The 17,307-nt window shown below is 50.5% G+C and overlaps 1 protein-coding gene across 1 annotated transcript; it reads left to right on the top strand.

Annotated features, from left to right (window-relative positions):
• Positions 1 to 4,448: 4,448 nt before the first annotated feature.
• On the top strand, positions 4,449 to 17,025 carry MLEC (malectin). Its single transcript, XM_030231916.2, has 5 exons — positions 4,449 to 4,666; positions 7,952 to 8,130; positions 9,492 to 9,668; positions 9,828 to 9,885; positions 11,058 to 17,025. Exons 1-5 carry the CDS (start codon positions 4,468 to 4,470, stop codon positions 11,285 to 11,287), a joined length of 843 nt encoding a protein of 280 aa, XP_030087776.1. The 5' UTR covers positions 4,449 to 4,467; the 3' UTR covers positions 11,288 to 17,025.
• The last annotated feature ends 282 nt before the right edge of the window (positions 17,026 to 17,307 follow it).

The following is a 17,307-nucleotide window of genomic DNA, read 5'->3' as shown; positions in this document are numbered from 1 at the left end:
GGGGAGCTGGAGGGGAAGGGGATAAGCAGCAATAGCCAACCTCACCCCTTTCAGTTCATTTTAAACACAGCTGTGAGCACAGTTATGGTGGGGCCATGCTGTGGGAGCTGAGCTGTAACTCCACTGGTGTTGGGGATTGGCTGGGAGCCTCCTTGTGTTGCAGTGCCCTGCTCACCAACCTCTTCACACTCAGAAATGCTGTATATGTCTGCAGCAGTAACAACAGCAGCCTCCAGGCCCTCCCAGCTGCTTCCAGACACATCAGATCTTACCCTCCTTTCCCCAACCTACCACTCCCTTCCCCTGCTCTACCAGACCTACAGTTGTTTCCCTTCTCTATGCAAAGGCTCAGTCACAAGTTGCCAGGACTAATTTCTGTTTGGCTTCAAATGGCTTCAAAACCATCATCACTGTGTTTCTTGGTGTGACTTGGAGCTGTTTTCCTCTTGGTTGCCTCCTTACTCAAACTGGGAGGTCAAGGACCAATATCCTCCTGCTTCCTCCATCTCAGATCTTCCACTTCCGGGGTTCTCTGTCATTCTCAGGGTCCACAAATCCATGTCCCAAAGGAGGATTTTCTCTTCTACTTTCCTGTTGCTGTGCCAACAGCATAGCTGTAGTGATGGCTGATGCTCCAGTGATGGAAAAACTATGTTTCTCCTTATATTTGTGTGTGTGTGCGCACGTTTGCTTGTGTTTGCACAGGTGTGTGCACTAGAAAGGGTTTGTGTGTGTGCACATGAAAGCAAGGAATGCAGATAGGTACCTGGGAATGAAGCAATAGAAGAGTTTGCATGCAAGTGGGTGTATGCCCACTGTGTGTGTTTATCTATAGAGCTGGTCCCAACTTGGAAATGTGGGTGTGAGCCAAGAAACTGGAAAATGGATATGTACAGATCTACACATTTATTGGCTCAGTAGCTGTATTATTGAGGGTGATATTGGAGATGAGGGTGATAAACTGAAGAGACTCCAGAGTCCTGGTATGTTACAAATGTGTTTAGGGTAATACTGGGGAGGGGGAGCCACGTGCAGGCTTGTGTCTGCCAAAGGGAGGGCTGGTACATAACTGTGCTTCACTTACTGTGAGCCTGTTGAGGAAGGAGCTGCTTGTGCATGTGGAGCAGGACAGCTGTGCTGCTGCCTGTGTGCTGCAGGGTGCTGTGCCTGCCTGTGGGCATTGGGGTTGGCTGGGTGTATGCTTGTGCCACAGCCAGCCTGCAGGAGCTCAGTGGATAGTCAGAGGCCACAAGTGTGCTGGCTGCTTCTGCCTGCTCCTGCCCAGACCCTGCCCTGAGCAGTCACATCTTTTGCCCGCAGCATCAGATGGCAGGACAGTGTTTATTGCAAATGGTTAGCACATGTCTAAGGCTGGGCTCATCCACAGTGCAGTATCACAGTGGTTGGGCATCCTCCCTGCAAACCACGGCCACTTTCGCTTCAGCGGGTGCCTGTGTTTGTGGTGTGGCAGAGCTGTGCCTGTGCCAGGAGTACTAGGCAAAGGCTGGCTGCAGGACACCTTTCTGTCATTGCAGAGGCAGTCCTGGAACCACAGCTACTTCTGAGGAAAGCTGAGTCTGCCAAGTAATCTGTAGCTCTGTTCTGCCAGATCTCACTGTGATACAGTGAACAGGTCAGACAGGGCAGGTCTCAAAAGCCTTTTTTTTTTTTTCTTTTTTTTTTCCAACAGAAGCTCTTGAGCTCCTGCTGCTAGTCTGATTTTACTTTCACAACAAAACCCCAAATAATCCCAGGGAGTTTTACTATTTCCTTGTGTAGACGGGGGGCAGAGATTAAAGATCCAATCTAAATAATCAAATTCCAGAGATAATCCTTTTTCCCTTATCTCCAATTTCGTACCAGGGAGCTGCTTCCAAGGAGCTCTACATGGCAGGGCACAGCTGTTCCCTTGTGGGCACCTGAGCCTTGTAACCCTGTGCCATTTGAGAGGGCTATGGGGCAGTGGGGCTGGCTCACACTGATTTCTTAGATACCTTGTTAGCCTTGAGGCCTGCTTCTGACCCACATCTTTTTACTACTCTTTTTGGACATCCCAAATGCTGATCCCATTTTCCGGCAGTGAATGGCTAATACCCTAACCATGTGCCCCTCATTGCTTGTGAAAATCAGGGTGCTGGTAGACCAAGCAAGACTGATTCAGTCATTTTGGCACAGCTGCCAGGGGACAGGGAGAGGTCAAGGGATTGAGAAAATGACCCTGAACCTTTCACTTGTAGGTTACTGGTGTAAATCCAGCCTGCATCAAGGGACTGACTGATGGCTCAGTGGATTAGTAACAGGATGGAGCCTTTGACATCTGGGGCACAAACTGGAATCAAGTTGCTGATGTGACAGCAACTATTGATTTGGGACAGCAGTGTAGGACACCACAGACACAGGGCAAACAGCGTCTGCCATCCTCTGCCAGGAGCTGTCACCAGCCTGTGAGCCAGGGTGAGGGGCTCCTCTTACCCCAGATGAGCACAGCCACTGTCTCTCCTTACTGCTGCTCAGTTAATCCCTCCTGCTTTGTGATGCACTACTGATTCTTGGGAAATGATAATCCAAGCTAGTTTTTAGAAAATGCTCACCCAGTGAACACTTGGTAATATTTTAAAGTGTTTATGTGCTTCAAAGTTGTGTTCCTGACCCACACATCACAGTTGAAAGTGTAGAAATAGGGAGGATCATTTGTAATCAGCACAAATGAGCTCTAATGAGGCCTCCCTCAGCCTCACCAGCTAGACAGCATTGTCCTGGCCATGGCTGCTTGCACTCCTTTGGTAACAGAACCTGGGGGACACCCAACAAGTCACAAACATAGCAGGGATATAGGAGATTAGCCTGGATTTGATCAGATCATGTCAGGGCTGGGGTCTGTAACACTGAGATGATTTGCCAGGAATCAGTGTGAGGTGGCTGAATCTGGAGAGGTGATAAGTGTACACATTTCATGCTACTAATCTGGATGTGCTTTCCTAAGGCACCCTGTAGTTTCAGGAACCCCTTCCTTGCAGCAGTGCCATGTCTGTCCTGGCCCAGTTACATCATGAGCCCAAGAACTGATGTCACAGCAGCAGGAACAAGCTTTGGGATCCACTCCAATCTGGGCAGAGCAGACTGGGGAGCAGGGGGTGGGTGGTTACATTCTGCCAAACAGTTCACTTCTCTAAGACTGTGTCTGGTTAAGAGGCCCACTGGTGCATTACAAAAGCAACAAATGCATTTAATTCTCAGTCTGCAGCACTAGGTCTTTATTTATAGAAGCAAATGCTTTGCGAAAGACTTGAATTAATAAAATATCACTGGCACTTGAAGCAGCCACTGCTAATGCAGCCGGTGGCAGGAGCACAGCCCTGAGGCCTGGCCGGTATCTGATGCCTCAAGGAACACCGTGATCAGACAGAAGGGCAAACATTAAGTTATTTGTTCCCCCTTTGTGTAGGGAGTGCGTTTCATTCGACCTCCCCCTGGGATATCTCTCTCCAGCCACCCAAGACCTTGCCAAGGTCCTCCAGAAAACAAACCCAGGAATTTACATTCTCCTATAAAGTCCAAGCCAGGGATCAGCCCACAGGCAGTGTCACGGTCACCTCCCTGCCTTCCCCTTCACTGGCCGCTTTGCTTCACAGGCAGATTATTGCGGTGCAAGGTGCTTGCACGCCACCGGCCGCTTCGCTCCTTACCTGCCGGTGGGGCGGACGGCAGCTACCTATTCCCTTACTCCATGGCAGGGGCGAACAGGAGAACCAGCGTGTTCTGCCAAGGCAGCGAGCGGGGCTTGGCAGCCCCTGTTCAGAGCACAGCGGGCACGGAGCTACCAGGACGTGCCGAGGAGCCGCCTCCGAGGGCGGTGGAGCTCCCGCTGCCCTGGGTCCGCTTCCAGCCCCTTCCCCGAGCGCACCGGGTGCGCTCCGGTCGGCGCTGCCGCAGCTCCGCCCGTTGCCGCGGCAACCCTCCGTCTGTGCTTCCCGCCGCCGCCCCACCGTGCTCCGCGTTCCGCCGCGCTGGAGCACCGCGATTGGCGGCGCGGAGGGGCGGGCTTTGCCCACCAGCCTCCGGCGCTCAGGCCAGCTCGCCGGGCTGTCCCCGCTGCAGACAAGGCGCTGGGGAGCCTCGCCCGTCCCCGCCGTGCCTTCCTAGGGGAGCCGGTTCCATACCCACTCCGCTCCCTGCGCGGGCGGTACCGGCCCCGGCAACCCCAGCCCGCAGGGACCCGGCTCCCCGCGCCGCTCCCGCCGCTGTCCCCGCGCCGCTCAGCCCAACCCGCCCATCGCCGCCTCTCATTGGTCCGCCGCCTTATGAATATGCAGATACAGGCCCGCGGTCGTCTAATGGCAGGCGGGCAGGTAATTAATATTCTCGTTACGGCGCGCGGATTGGCCGATGCTCGTCCCGCCCCGGCAGCGGGGTAAGCCGCCCCCTGTCGGCGGCAGGAAGGGGCGGGTGCGGCGCCGGGAGCGCGACATGGTGGGCGCTCGTACGCGCGGGGCGCCGCTGCTGCCGCCCGTGCTGCTGCTGCCTCTGCTGCTGCTGCTGCTGCGGGGCGCGGCGGGCGGCATCGCCGACAGCGTCGTCTGGGCCGTCAACGCGGGCGGCGATGCCCATGTGGACGTGAACGGCATCCACTTCCGCAAGGACCCGCTCGAGGGCCGCGTGGGCCGAGGTGAGGGCGGGGGACGCGCCGCGGCCGGGGGGTATCGGCGGGACAGCCCGCGGGGTCCCGCTCGCCTCCGCTCCGCCGGGGCTGCGGGGTCCCGCTGTGCTGCCGGCGTCCGGGACCCGCGCGCCCCCGGCGCCGTCCTGCCCGCTGCAGTCCCGGCGGCTCTGTGGGTGTCCCCGCAGGACGTCGGGGGCTCCTCTCCCCCAGCCGCCCGGGGACGGTCGTGGTCCGAAGGCAAAGCCGGCACTTGTCACCAGCGGGACCACGGCCACCCCTGTTCTCCCGCCGGGCCCAGGGCTGCATCCCTCGTCCCTGTGGCGGTGCGGGCCCGGGGCCCCGGAGGCGGCGGGATGAACCCTGCGGGATGGTGTTCTGCCCTCGGCCTGCGGGGTTGTGTAATGCCGGAGGGGAAGTGGCTCCGCGAAGGTTGGAGTGGGATTTCGGCCGCAAAGGCAGCAGGAGCAGTCAAGCTGCCAGCCCTGCCGCGTGCGCCCGCCGGTCTCTTTTTCTCTCCCGTTTTCCACTGAAGAGCCCGTGTTCTACAGCAGGATCCGCCGGTTCACAGCCCAGTGCGCAGCGCGCTCTGTGCAGTGGGAACAAGCTTTTCCAGCCCTCTGCAGCCGGATCTGGGTCGCGCACGATGTGGGCTGATGCTTGCAGCATTCTGGACCCGACAGCGAGGAGCATAGGCTGCTCGCTGGAGCCCCGGTGCTGGGCCCCGCAGGGGGAAGGTACAGCCGGGTGGTCTGCTCCATGCCCCAGTCTGCGGCTGGGTGTTCAAGGGCAGGGACACGAGCAGTAGAGGCAGATGGGAAAACATCGGCTGCTCTAACTACCAAGTCAGTAAAATCTTTACCCTACTATTTAGGACAGGATGGAAAACTGATTGCACTTGGATTACCTTTTCCTACTTCCCCCAAGACCACCACGGTTTGAATGGTGCATGTTTCTGATAATTGACTACCAAAACTTAGTCGATTCACTAATATATTGAAAAGCTAGCAGTGCTGAGCTGCTCTGCTGTCAGTTACAGGTGAGTGGTGGAATGTGGAGACGAGCTTTCTGTTAATTTTTAGTCTAACCTTTGTTGTTTTCATGTAGGATGATGAGGATTTTCCTGTGCTATACAGCTGGAACTGTTATTGCTTGTCCTGCATGAGTGCCATCCCAAATGGAGAGCCTTTTGAGCACACTGGATACAGTGGAGGTCACATTTTAATTCTGATATTGTTTTTCACACCCATTGAAGCTGCTGCTCCAGTCACACAGGGTGCCCTGATCACTGTAGGTCAGCTTCCCTTCATAGACCTCTCACATGTGTGACTTGAATGTCCTTGTGGACTTGAACTATTTATTTCTGAGTTGAAGAGAGAAAAGGGTCTTTTTCAAGTACATTGTGACATGCACTTCCTTTGTGGAAAGCCCGTGGTGTTTCCTCTGAGCAGCAGGCTGTTACAGTAATCCTGCATCAGCCAGTGGTGCCAGGCACAGTGGAGACTTTACCCCTTTGAGGTCTCAGCTGCCTTTCCCTCAATGGCTTTTTATTGCACCATTGTTCGTTTACTCTGGGCTCCTCTCTGTGTTGATAGACATGTAAGGGCTATAGCAGAAATGTATGGCTGACTGGGAGGAAATGACCTAGGGATAATAATTCTGGGCTGTACTGCCTCTGGGCAATTTAAAACCTTTTTTTAAGCCTCCATTCAGCTGCTATGCCCTAAAGGACTGACTGTGCTGATGGCAATTACAGAATAGGCAGGTGCCAAACATAGTTGAGTTAAAGCTTGGTGTGTACTGCTTGCTCCCTGTGAGCACCCAGCGTGCTATAAAATCCATCTTGCTTCCACAGCTCTGTCAACAGAACTCTGACATGCTGGTGACAGGTCTTCCTCTCCAGTTACCTTCTTGGCTATTAAAGGACCTTCTTCCTGTGCAGGCTTTCCTTTAAAAGAGCTGCCTTCTCTGGAGTCCTTAGTTTGCTATCACTGTAATCTGTAGCTGGCCAGAAATATCTGTGTGGGAGGACAGGTTAAACTTTCACCCTCTGTATTTCTGGTGGTTAGAGTCCTCAGTCTTTATGTCCAAGTGCAAGTGGTAAAGAGAAGTGGAAGATTGCCTGAGCAGCTCTGTGTGAAACAGGAGACTTAAGAACTGGCATTAATTTCCTCTCACTCGTTTGCATTGGCTCTGCCTTTGGCAACATGTGCTGGGTTAGTAGCTCTTGCTTTGTCTTGGACAGTGCAGTGTCTGTTCCCATGGAGATGGGGCTGGGAGAGGTAAGTGTCAGCAGAGAACTTCATCTGGATCAACTTCTGCCTGAAGTGCCAGTGGATGGATGGTGTCCACAGTCATCCCTCCTGCCCCTGCTTTGCTGGGGAACTGTTTGATGTGCAGCCCTGGAGGCATTGCATCAGTTTGCATTTATACAGGAACCCTGATACAATAGCAAACCAAGTGGGGTTAAAGTTTTGGGGGGCTGCTGTAGAGGTGGTGAAACACTGAAATGAGGCAAATTTTGTGATTTCTCTTATTTTGTCAGTTGTTATCCTGTTTGGGCATAGTGTTTGGGCCCTTCTTAGGGGCTCTTTGCATGCCTGCAGATAGCACCCTTTTCAGCTGGGTGGCTCTGAGAACATCAGCTGATGGAGCTGCTGGTGCTCTTGAAATGCTTGTGTATCTTTTTTGCTTCCTTCATCCCATCTTCATGCTGACAGGTATTGTGGGCCTGTGGTGAGAAAAAATGGCTTTGTAAGATGCTTAATGCTTTTCACCCTTCTGCCATTGCCCAGTTCTTTGTTGAGGGGGATGAGTCTCTAAAACCCAGCGCTATCAACTGCTAACTTCAAATCTGTTGCGTCAATGAGTCGAGTCAGTCCTATGTCAGCTATTTTAGTTTTGTTCTTGGAGTCTGAAATTTGAGAATATTGTAAAAATATTCTAGGTGTTTTCACTCTTTAAAGCAAGAGCCAATGGCCAAGTCCTTTGGCTTTGTGTAACGTTTTTTTCTAAAAAGGCTTTTCTTTCTGAAATGGTGAGAGTGAGCTTACTGTGTCTTGGACTGCAGCAGGTCTCCAGACCTGTTTCTTGCATTTCTTGGATTTTGGGGATTTGACTTCTTGTGCTTCTGCTCTGGTAGTGCTGCCACCTGGTCAGAGCAAGCAGGGGAGATGGGTCTGATGAGTTGTAAGTGCCACTTCTGGAGTTAAGCGCTTCAAGAATATATGAAGTGTTTCTTCCTCAGAATGTAACTGTAACCCTTCCTCTCCCTCCTTTGTGCTCAAAACCCAGCCTCTGACTATGGAATGAAGCTGCCAATCCTGCGCTCCAACGCAGAAGACCAGATTCTGTACCAGACGGAGCGCTACAATGAGGAAACCTTTGGCTACGAAGTTCCCATCAAAGAGGAGGGTGACTATGTGCTGGTGTTGAAGTTTGCAGAGGTCTATTTTGCACAGTCTCAACAGAAGGTAAGCAATAGCTCCTTGTGTGTCTCTGATGTGAGTTCCTGGCTAGGACTGTGTGTGCTCAGGTTACCTCTGCTGCTTTGCATGCTGGGGGAGGGAGTAAGTTAACTGAGGTCCCAACCTCTGCCAGGTTCTGAACCTTTAGAGCTCTTTCCACATTCTAGCCATACAGTTGGACTGGAAAACTTAATTTCAAAATATTCAAACAAACATGTGCAACTGAACATATCTAGCAATAGAGTTTTACAACCTGTTTATGCTGTACTGGCTTTGAGAAGTTTTTTTCCTTTTTCTTGAACACTTGCTTCTCACTTGACAGCATAGTTATGCTGGAGGAAGTATTGCATAGATTGAAGCAGGGAGGTGGTCTGGGTTAAATAGCCTACTCAAAACAATTTTTACAGATGTGATAAGACTTGGTACTGGTTCAGTCTGATCGTGAAAGCAGAGTTAAATTCATCTGCTTTTTGCTTTTTAGAGAAGAATAATCCTTGTCCACTTTTGAAATCCCTCATGTACAGAAGTGGAAACAGAAGCAAGCAAAACTCAAAGCCCTGTGATAAATTGGGGTAGGACTGAGTTTTAGTCTGGCTTTAGGTAGGTAGGTTTGAGTTTTAGTCTGGCTTTCTTCTGATTCCATCAGCTTCTTTAGGGCTGATCTCCTTGAGCACTGTGCTGCCTTCCTGCCAGAGAAGTATTTCAGGGAGCAGAACTGGTGGGGCTAGCTTACAGAACGGATGCAAAAAGCAGCATCAGATTAAACTGAAGGGCTGAGGTATCTTTGGTTCCTCTTCCTTCATGTGGTTCTGCTGGGATTCCCCAGGTGCTGCTTGAATTTTGAGTCATTACAGCCCTGAGGAGGACTTTCACTCTGAGTTCACAGATGTGGTTAGCAGTTAAACATTTTACCTCCTTCAAACCCCGTGTTCTTCACCAGCTTGTTTCCTCTTTTCTGTTCTGCTGCAGGCTGTTAGTTAGACATGGCTTCATTCCCTAGGGTGTGGTGTGTCACAGCCACGCCAGGGTGGTAGGAGCAGGTCTTCAGACAGGAGAAAAGTTGTGAAAGAGAAGCTTCAATAAACTAGAATAAAAATGTGCTGTCCTCAGGTCTGAACAGCAGATGTAGGGGCTGTTTTAAAAGGAGGAGGCAGATTTCAGGGTATTTGGAAGCATTGTTAATGCTTTAGTGTCTTTACCTGGCTGATTTTGGGCTTTGAATCCTTCCCAAAGGAGTGGGCCAGGACATGTTGCAATGCTTTCTGGCTCTGGGTGCATAAAAAGCAGAGACCTTTCCTGTTCTGTTCCCATTTCAACTGTCACGTGCCTGAATCTGCTCTGACTCTGTCATTTCTTCCACCCTGAAGGTATTTGATGTTCGCTTGAACGGCCACGTGGTGGTGAAAGACTTGGACATTTTTGACAGAGTTGGACACAGCACAGCTCATGATGAGATCATTCCCATGAGTATCAAAAAGGGAAAACTGAGTGTCCAGGGAGAGGTTTCAACATTCACAGGAAAGCTCCACATTGAGTTTGTAAAGGTAATAAGCTTTTCAGGGCAGAGCTTTGATCTTCCCTTTCCCCTTCTTACCCAGGCATGTGGTGCAGCTGTGTGCTGGAGGAGGAGAGGTGTTGGTAGGTGGGGAGACCATTCCTTTTCTCAGAGCTGCAGCACTGACTGCTGCTTTTGCTTTTTCTAGGGCTACTATGACAATCCAAAAATCTGTGCCCTATACATCCTGCAAGGAACAGTGGAAGGTAAGCACAGTTTCTGAGCCAGAAGGCTCTTCCCCCTTGGAGAGCAGCCTGTTGCTTCTCAGACTATGAGATCATAGCTTTTCTGACCCACATCTGCCAAAATTGTTTCTCTTTCACTGAGTTCCCACAGAGTGCAGTTGCAGAGTGAAGTAGGTGTGTACTGTCCTCATTCTCCTCTAAGTCACAAAGCTTGTGTCATTTTGGAGTGAGAAAAATCAAATTGTTTTGGAATTTCCTGTATATGGGGTAGAGAAGGGAACATGTTTGGTCAGTCTCAGCTTAGCTACAGATAAATACCCTCTGGCCTTGGATGTCAGCAGCAGCCCTGCAGACAAATAATTTGCAGCTATTTTAGCTAGTGCTTAAATATTTCTTACCTGGAACTTTGTTTTGCCTTTTCAGCTTTAGGTCAAGGCAGTGTTTTTTCCCCAGATACCAGTTCCTCTGGATAGCTCCAGGGAGAGCTGGAAAGGTCCTTGTTCTTTTATCACCCTCTTTATAAGTGAGCTGGAATTGGAGCCCCTCTAGCTCCTGCACTAGGAAGGTTTAGGTTCCCTCTCTGACCAAACACCAATTTGCTTTACTATGGGATGGTCAGGGATGGTCAAGTGCTGCTGAAGATTTGGTAAGAGCCTTGTGGCAAGGTGGCACCTGCAGCTCAGGCCCAAGGCTCAGAAGGCTGGATTTGGGTGGGGCTTGGCCAAGCTGCTCTCACAGCTCTAGCTTTGAGGGGTGCAGTGATGTGGAGTAGGACTGTTTATAGGAAAGGTTGTTCCTGCTCCTGTTTGCACCTGTAGCTGCTGGTCCTGCAGGCAGCAGATGCTTGTTCATACAAGATCTTTCTGAGCAGCTGCAGTATCTGAATGTGTGCTCTAAGTGTGCTTTTGTGAATTACCTTGTCCATGTGACATGTGGATGGTGTGGAAGGATGAAGTTTTTCTGCAGGCTGGATCCTTGGATGGTCTTATCTTACAAAGAAAAGAAATAGTGGTGTGATCCTCTGTGGTAGAAGATACTCCTGTCTTCTGAAGTGTTCTGGTTGTGGTTTTGGTGGGGTCTCAGGTGTCCTCTGGCTGATGTTCATGTTGGACTGGGGAGAGGGGAAGGAAGTGTCTCAAGGGAACTCCCAATTTACATCCTGCCTGCTTGCAACCTTTTGTCTTGTTCAACAGATGTTCCAAAGCTGCAGCCACACCCAGGCCTGGAGAAAAAAGAAGAAGATGATGATGAAGATGACTATGATGATGGCTCCAGTGTCAAAAAACAGGCAAATAAGAACCGGGTTCAGTCAGGCCCACGCACACCAAACCCCTATGCCTCGGACAACAGCAGCCTCATGTTTCCTATACTGGTGGCCTTTGGTGTCTTCATTCCTACCCTCTTCTGCCTCTGCCGATTGTGAGAGCAAGCCCCACAGTGCATCAGCCCAGGGGCTGGGAGGGAAGGAGTTGGACCAAAAATGGTTGCTTTCAATTTCTCCATATTGTTCATAATTTAAGGGAAAAAAAAAAAAAGAGATGATTCATTTGGAATGAATAGCAATGAATAGCAGGTCCAGGTAAGAGGGAGCTTACCTTCCCCCTGCCGGCAAGCAGCAAGGCCCTCGCCTTCCCCTTCGCACCATGTGCAGCCTCTGATTCTCCCTGGGGCAACCAAGAGTGAACTGAGTCCTGGATGGATGTGTATTGGGCCGTGAAAGCTGAGGCTACCAGTCCTGGGCCATGTCCCACACTGAGAGAAAGCCATGTGCTGTAGGATCTCTGCCTTTACTGGGTGGAATACGGTTCCTTAAGCAGGAAAGCAGTTCTTAAAACAAGGCTGGGGTACACATTTTGTCCAGGAGTGTTGGAAGTGTTGTGATGCTGTTGGGTGTCAAGCAACTGCAGAGGACAGAGCGTGGCTCAGCATCTCCCTGAACGTGTGCAACACAATGCATGGTACTCGCCTGCATAAAGATACCAAGGCTCCAGACCAGCCTCCGTGGATATGGTTCCCTCCTAAGACTGCAAGCTGTGCCAAGAGCAGAGGGATTTGTCTGGCCTGATTTGCTGCACCAGTTGGGAGAGACTTTCCTAGTCTGGCAATTGCAGTGTTTGTTGCATCGCAGAGGGATTCTGCTGTAGCCTGCGAGAGGCTGACGTTGTTAGCGTCTGATCAGATGCACTTGTTTTCTGTATTGATTATGGCTTTTGTTTCCTTTAATATCCTTTTATTTTCAAAGTTTTTGTTTTAAGCCCAATTCCTTGTTTTGCTTTTCCTAGCAAGTGACCTCTATGGAAGAAGCTGAGAATCAGGTGAATTAGAGAGGAGGTTCAGGACTTGTTCCTTACCCTTCCTAATGGTGAGCTCCCTTCTCTGTGACTCTAAACAACCTGTGCTGTAGGACAGAGAGCAGAGCAACCTGGTGGATACTCCCTATGGTCTCTCATTCCCTCTGTAGGGACCTGCCCTGCCTGTGGCACTGAGAAGTGGAACTGGTCAGTGTTTGCAGTGAGTGAGTTTGGCCTTTTGCATATCCAGGCCCTGTAGTGAAGGGACAGATGTCCAAGTTTTCAGTCCTGCAGAGCAAGGTGATTTGTTGCTATCCAGAGATCTGGACGTGAGCAATGCACTGGAGACAAGGTCACCTGCTTCCCCCAGGGATATTTCTGCAAGAAGCTTCTCTTCCCACATGCAGAGCCTGTGCCTGCCTGGCAGAGGCTGAACAGAGCGTAAGCCACTGCTGTGCCTTCTGGTCCAGAATTGCAGGCCCTGAGGAACTGCCTTCCCACAATCTTGGCCTCCAACATGTTGAGCATTTCTGGCTGACCAGGAGGGAGATGTTCTGTGTGGAGCAGGATCTGTCCCAGGCAGGGTTGGGTTTTTGTGGGTCAGCTTTGTTGCTGCTGAGCTCTTGGCTCACAGAGCGCTTTACCTCATGCTCTCCCCGTTGTCCTCAGAAGTGTTCTGTCTTTCCCTGGAGCAGTGGCACTGAGCAGTGACCTCTGCTGCTCTGCCTCTCTGGGCCTGCGTTTTCCTAGCAATTGTTTCTGGGTTTGATCCCCTGCAGTGGCTCAGCCTTTCTTTGAGCTGAGCAGGGTCAGCAGGATTACCAAGTTTCTGGCCAGGGAACTGGAGGAGCAGCCTGTTCTGTTCTGCTGGGCCCAGAGAGCTGAAGCCTTTGCTTCCTCTTACCCCTCAAGCTGTGATCCCTGGGACCTATCAGCTCAGGGCCTCTAGAGTGGAAGCTGCGGGAGGTGACAAAATGCTGCTCTCTGCATCAGTGCTGCTGAACCTTGCCTTTCTGATCACATCACTGCTACAGGCCTGATCCTAGTTCTGTATCTATGAGCTGAAAAACAAGCAGGACCTTAATTATCTTCTCTCTAACTGCTCAAGGGGTAGTTTGGGACAGAAGGAAGAGAGTCTCTGCCCCAGTTAAAGGAGAATCCAGGCTTTAGCTAGAGCAGATCTTGGAAGAACAAACCTTAGGATGAAAGGTGGTAAGTTGGAAGTTGTCTGCTTCATCTTCTAGCTACTGTTAAAATCCTAATACTTACCAAACTATTATAAAATACGAGCTCTGATTTGTTCAATGACAGTGACTGCAGAAATTCTCCAGAATTTTTGGGATTGCTCTAACTGGATTGAGGAGACATTTAGATCTTTATCAGTTTTGAGAATCATGGACTGTGCTGATTTGTTAAGCAAAGAACCTGGGGTTGAAAGCAGGCATCTCTCTCAGGAGCTGCTCTCCTCCAGGCCTTTTAGGGTGCATTTTATTGGAGCATCCTTGAAGCAAGGAATCACTCTGCTTCTTGTGGCTCACCCAGTAATCTCAGCACCTTGCCTGCCATGGGAGAAAGGGTGTGTGTTCAGATGTGCAGAAGCTGGAGACAAGTCTTTTAGGACAGTATATCCTGGCCTCTCCTAGCAGCCAGGGCACCCATTTGGTGCCATCAGCTGCCCCAAGGCAGAGCTGTACAGGGTGTGATCTGGTTTTTTCTAGTTGCTGAGTTCAAATGAATTTGTCTTATTTGAATAAGAATAGGGAGGAGAAACAGTTCATCCTTCATGGCTTCAATTTAGTTGTTTTGACTCTGGTTTTGTGCATCTTTCTCACTACAAAGCTGGTTTCTGGGGCGTTCCTGACCCTGTTAAGGTCCTATGAGCAGTTTCCTTCCTGGTCCATCCCCTCCTGACAGGTTTGCTTTGGAAGGAGCCTTCACACAAAGCATGTGGGAGCACCAAGGATGGTGGGGGCTGGCCAATCAGCACCCCTCTGGGAATGGAGTACTCCAGCTCCCCTGGCCGTCTCTGTCTAGTCATTTGCAAGCCAGACTCAGGGGTGTAATGAGGTACCTGATCCTGACCAGGGAAAGAAAATGTTTGGGCTGGCTGTAGCTTTCCAGAATGGGTATTTGAGGGAATATCCAAGACATTGTTTAACTGAGACAGGTCAGAGACAAGCCTGTTTGTGCTGATTCCTCTGCCAGCAGCAGGCAGATGGAGTGCAGCAGTGTGGCGAGCTGGGTCAGAACAGACCCTGGCTTGATTCATGTTGTGTAGAGAGGGGCGGATGTGGCAATGTTAGTAAGGCTTCCACTTAATAAAGGGAAAGTCACTGTCTATGATGTTTCAGGCCTGGATCCAGCCTCAGCATAATGGTTTCAAAGCTTATTTTAATTGTCCCATCAGCCCCTCCTTTAAGCCAGGCTATTGAAGTCTTCTGTGTGTCTGACTAAACATCTCTGACTCTTTTGAGTGTCCCAGGTGGCAGTGAACAGAAAGCCAAATGAATTCCCTTCTCTTTTTGGTGCCTTTGTCTCAGGCTTTGAATAAAAGTCTATTTGATGGAGCTTCTTTTTTTTTTAAGGAGCTTCTGAGTTTTTTCTTTTCCTTCAAGGGACAGGCATTCCCTGCCCTTGAGATCAGATGGGGACTGTCTCCCTGTCCCCACATGCCAGCTCTGGAGGTCACAGCTGAAGTAGAGAACTGTGAGCAAGTATTTTTATTTTCAGCCCTTAAAGTCAATGGAAGAAAAGTCTAGCAGAGGACAGAAGAACTGAAGAGCTCCTTCAGGTCTGGTCTGCCCCAGAAATCGCCTGAAGGCAGGATGGAGAACTTCCAGACAGTCTGGTGCCTGGGTGTCTGTGCAGTTCAGAGCTGAGTGAGTCACGCTGGGTCCTGGTAGCTGTTTGGCACTTACAGCTTCTGGGTGCAGAGTGGGGCCTGGGGTGTCCTGCACCCCTAATTTACTCACTGAGGGCTTGCCCCATGCTGCTTAGGTCTGAACAGAGCAGGGACCTGTGCCTAGTCTCTTGGCCTTTAAGTTGAAATGGGATTGCAGCAGCCAGGGAAGTGTCTTGCTACAGGAACTCTGGGCTGAACAAGCCTTTTGCTGATAGAAAACAGCAGGAGGGAGAGAGCCATGAGAGAGCTTCAGCCCTTGATATGAGACAGATTCTGAGCAGCTGCGAAGTACCAAGTGTTTCAGGCTCTGTTTGGTGCTCAAATGTGGGAGAGATCCGTATGCTTCTTGCACGTATGATGGGGGGGAAATATCCTTGCTGAGAATCCAAGGGAAATGGGAACTGGGCCAGCACTGAGCTGATTTACCTACTGGCACTTCTGCATCTCCACAACAAATGCCAAAGCCTAATACAATTCAAGGATGCTATTTTAACGTCGGCCTGGTTCCACCAGTCTGTCTCCACAGGCTGGTCCCAGAGAGGCTCACAGAAGTATTCTCAACGGCACAAACACGCCAGGCTGGAGCTGGGAAGGCTCAGAAATGTGATCCCACGGATGGGCCTCCTGTGCTACACCCCTGCTTCGTGCTGCCCAGCAGGTCTGGGGCACATGCATTCACCTTGGATCCAAATGGATTTGACCCAGGAGTATTGTAGCATTGAAAGGTGCTGGGATGGGTGGGAGAGGTGAAAGCAGGTCCATGTCTTCCGGGACTCTGGCTTGCTCAGAGTTTATTGCTGTATATTAAATACTATTTTTGGAGATTGAGGGGAAGATGAGGGTGGGGAGGGATGTGACGATGCTGTCCCCAGTCTGATTGGTGGGATGCTACTACAGTTATTGATAGGTTTTGATTTTTTTTTTCCCCAAAAAAGTGCTTTATTTAAAAAAAAAAAGTCAACAGAACAAGTGCTTTCCACCCTCCTGGAAACTGTGCTGGCTGATTGGAAAATGTGAATAATCTTTTGCAAACATCAAAGGTTTCTGCTGAAGAGTTTGTGTGATGGAGATTCGAAGGCAAGGGGCAAAGAACAGCTTGAACCAGTTTAGCTGGGAAGAGTGTGAATCCAGGAAATGCAGGATCTCTGCCCTGGAGTTGTCCCCTGTCACACTTAATGGGGATGTGCTCTTCTGTGCTACCATGGCTGTTCTGTCACACTGTGGCTGTTCCTGAGCTGGTGTTCTGGAGCAAAGCAGTGGCTGGAAACTGGCTGGCAAGTGGAGGGCTTGAATTTTTTGTGGTTTCCTCGGGGGCTTTGTGCATTCAGGGCTTTCCCACTTGAGGAGCAGATGGGTTGGCAAAGGAGCCCCGGAGCCTGTGAGAGCAGAGGCAGGACCTGTGCTCCATGCCAGGAGGCAGCAGCCAGGATTGTGAGAGGTGGTGGTGCTGTTTGGGTCCTGTTGGGGTAGCAGCAGTTGGCACATGGTCCCACTGCTCCATTGTGCCTGGCTGTGGATGTGTGGAAGTGACCTGTGCCACTGGCATTAAGGACACATCACAAACTACTTAAAACTGCAGGTCTGCGTTGTCTGTAAAGGCTGAAGCAGTGTGAGGAGAAATCTCCATCTGTACATGTCACCAGTACAAAGGGTTTTTGAGGAGGATTTTTTATTTTACTGCCCATTGTTTTGTGTTGTAACAACTTGCAGTGACATATTTTAGTTTGTTTTGCAGCAAGCTTTGGCCCTAGGTGAAAAGCACAGATACCTTTTCTGATTGCATCGGCTTTGCAGGGACTAGTTTGGGGGAGATGGGCATGGGGGTGGGTTATTTTATTTTTGGTACACGGTAGCAGTTTTATTTTTTAATTTTCCCAGGATGTTTGGCTGAGGGAATGTTCTGAAATCTACTGTCTGGCAGTTTAACCAGCAGTGTGCTAAAGGAAAATAAACAAAATTATATTGTCATTTGGATGAGATGGTTCCTCTTTTCTGGTGGTGGGGGCAGAGGAGCCCCCTCTGGTTTACACCCACATGAGGGAGGCTGAGCCTGGATGACTGCTGGGTGGCACCGTGCTTCTGCCTCCAGTCCAGCCCTGGTGATCTCTTGCCCATTGTTTTGAGTGATAAAGTGCAAATCGAATGGTACAACATCCTCTGAAAAGTGCTGATGTGGTTGTTGCTTCCTGCTCACAGCCGGAGCACCAGAGATGTAATCTGCTTTCTGGGCTTTGCAAGCTGCCCCCCTTT

Source organism: Serinus canaria, chromosome 15 (assembly GCF_022539315.1).
Source record: "Serinus canaria isolate serCan28SL12 chromosome 15, serCan2020, whole genome shotgun sequence".
NCBI lineage: Eukaryota > Metazoa > Chordata > Aves > Passeriformes > Fringillidae > Serinus > Serinus canaria.
Note: the sequence above shows the minus strand (reverse complement) of the source record. Positions and strands in the feature narration are given on the sequence as shown.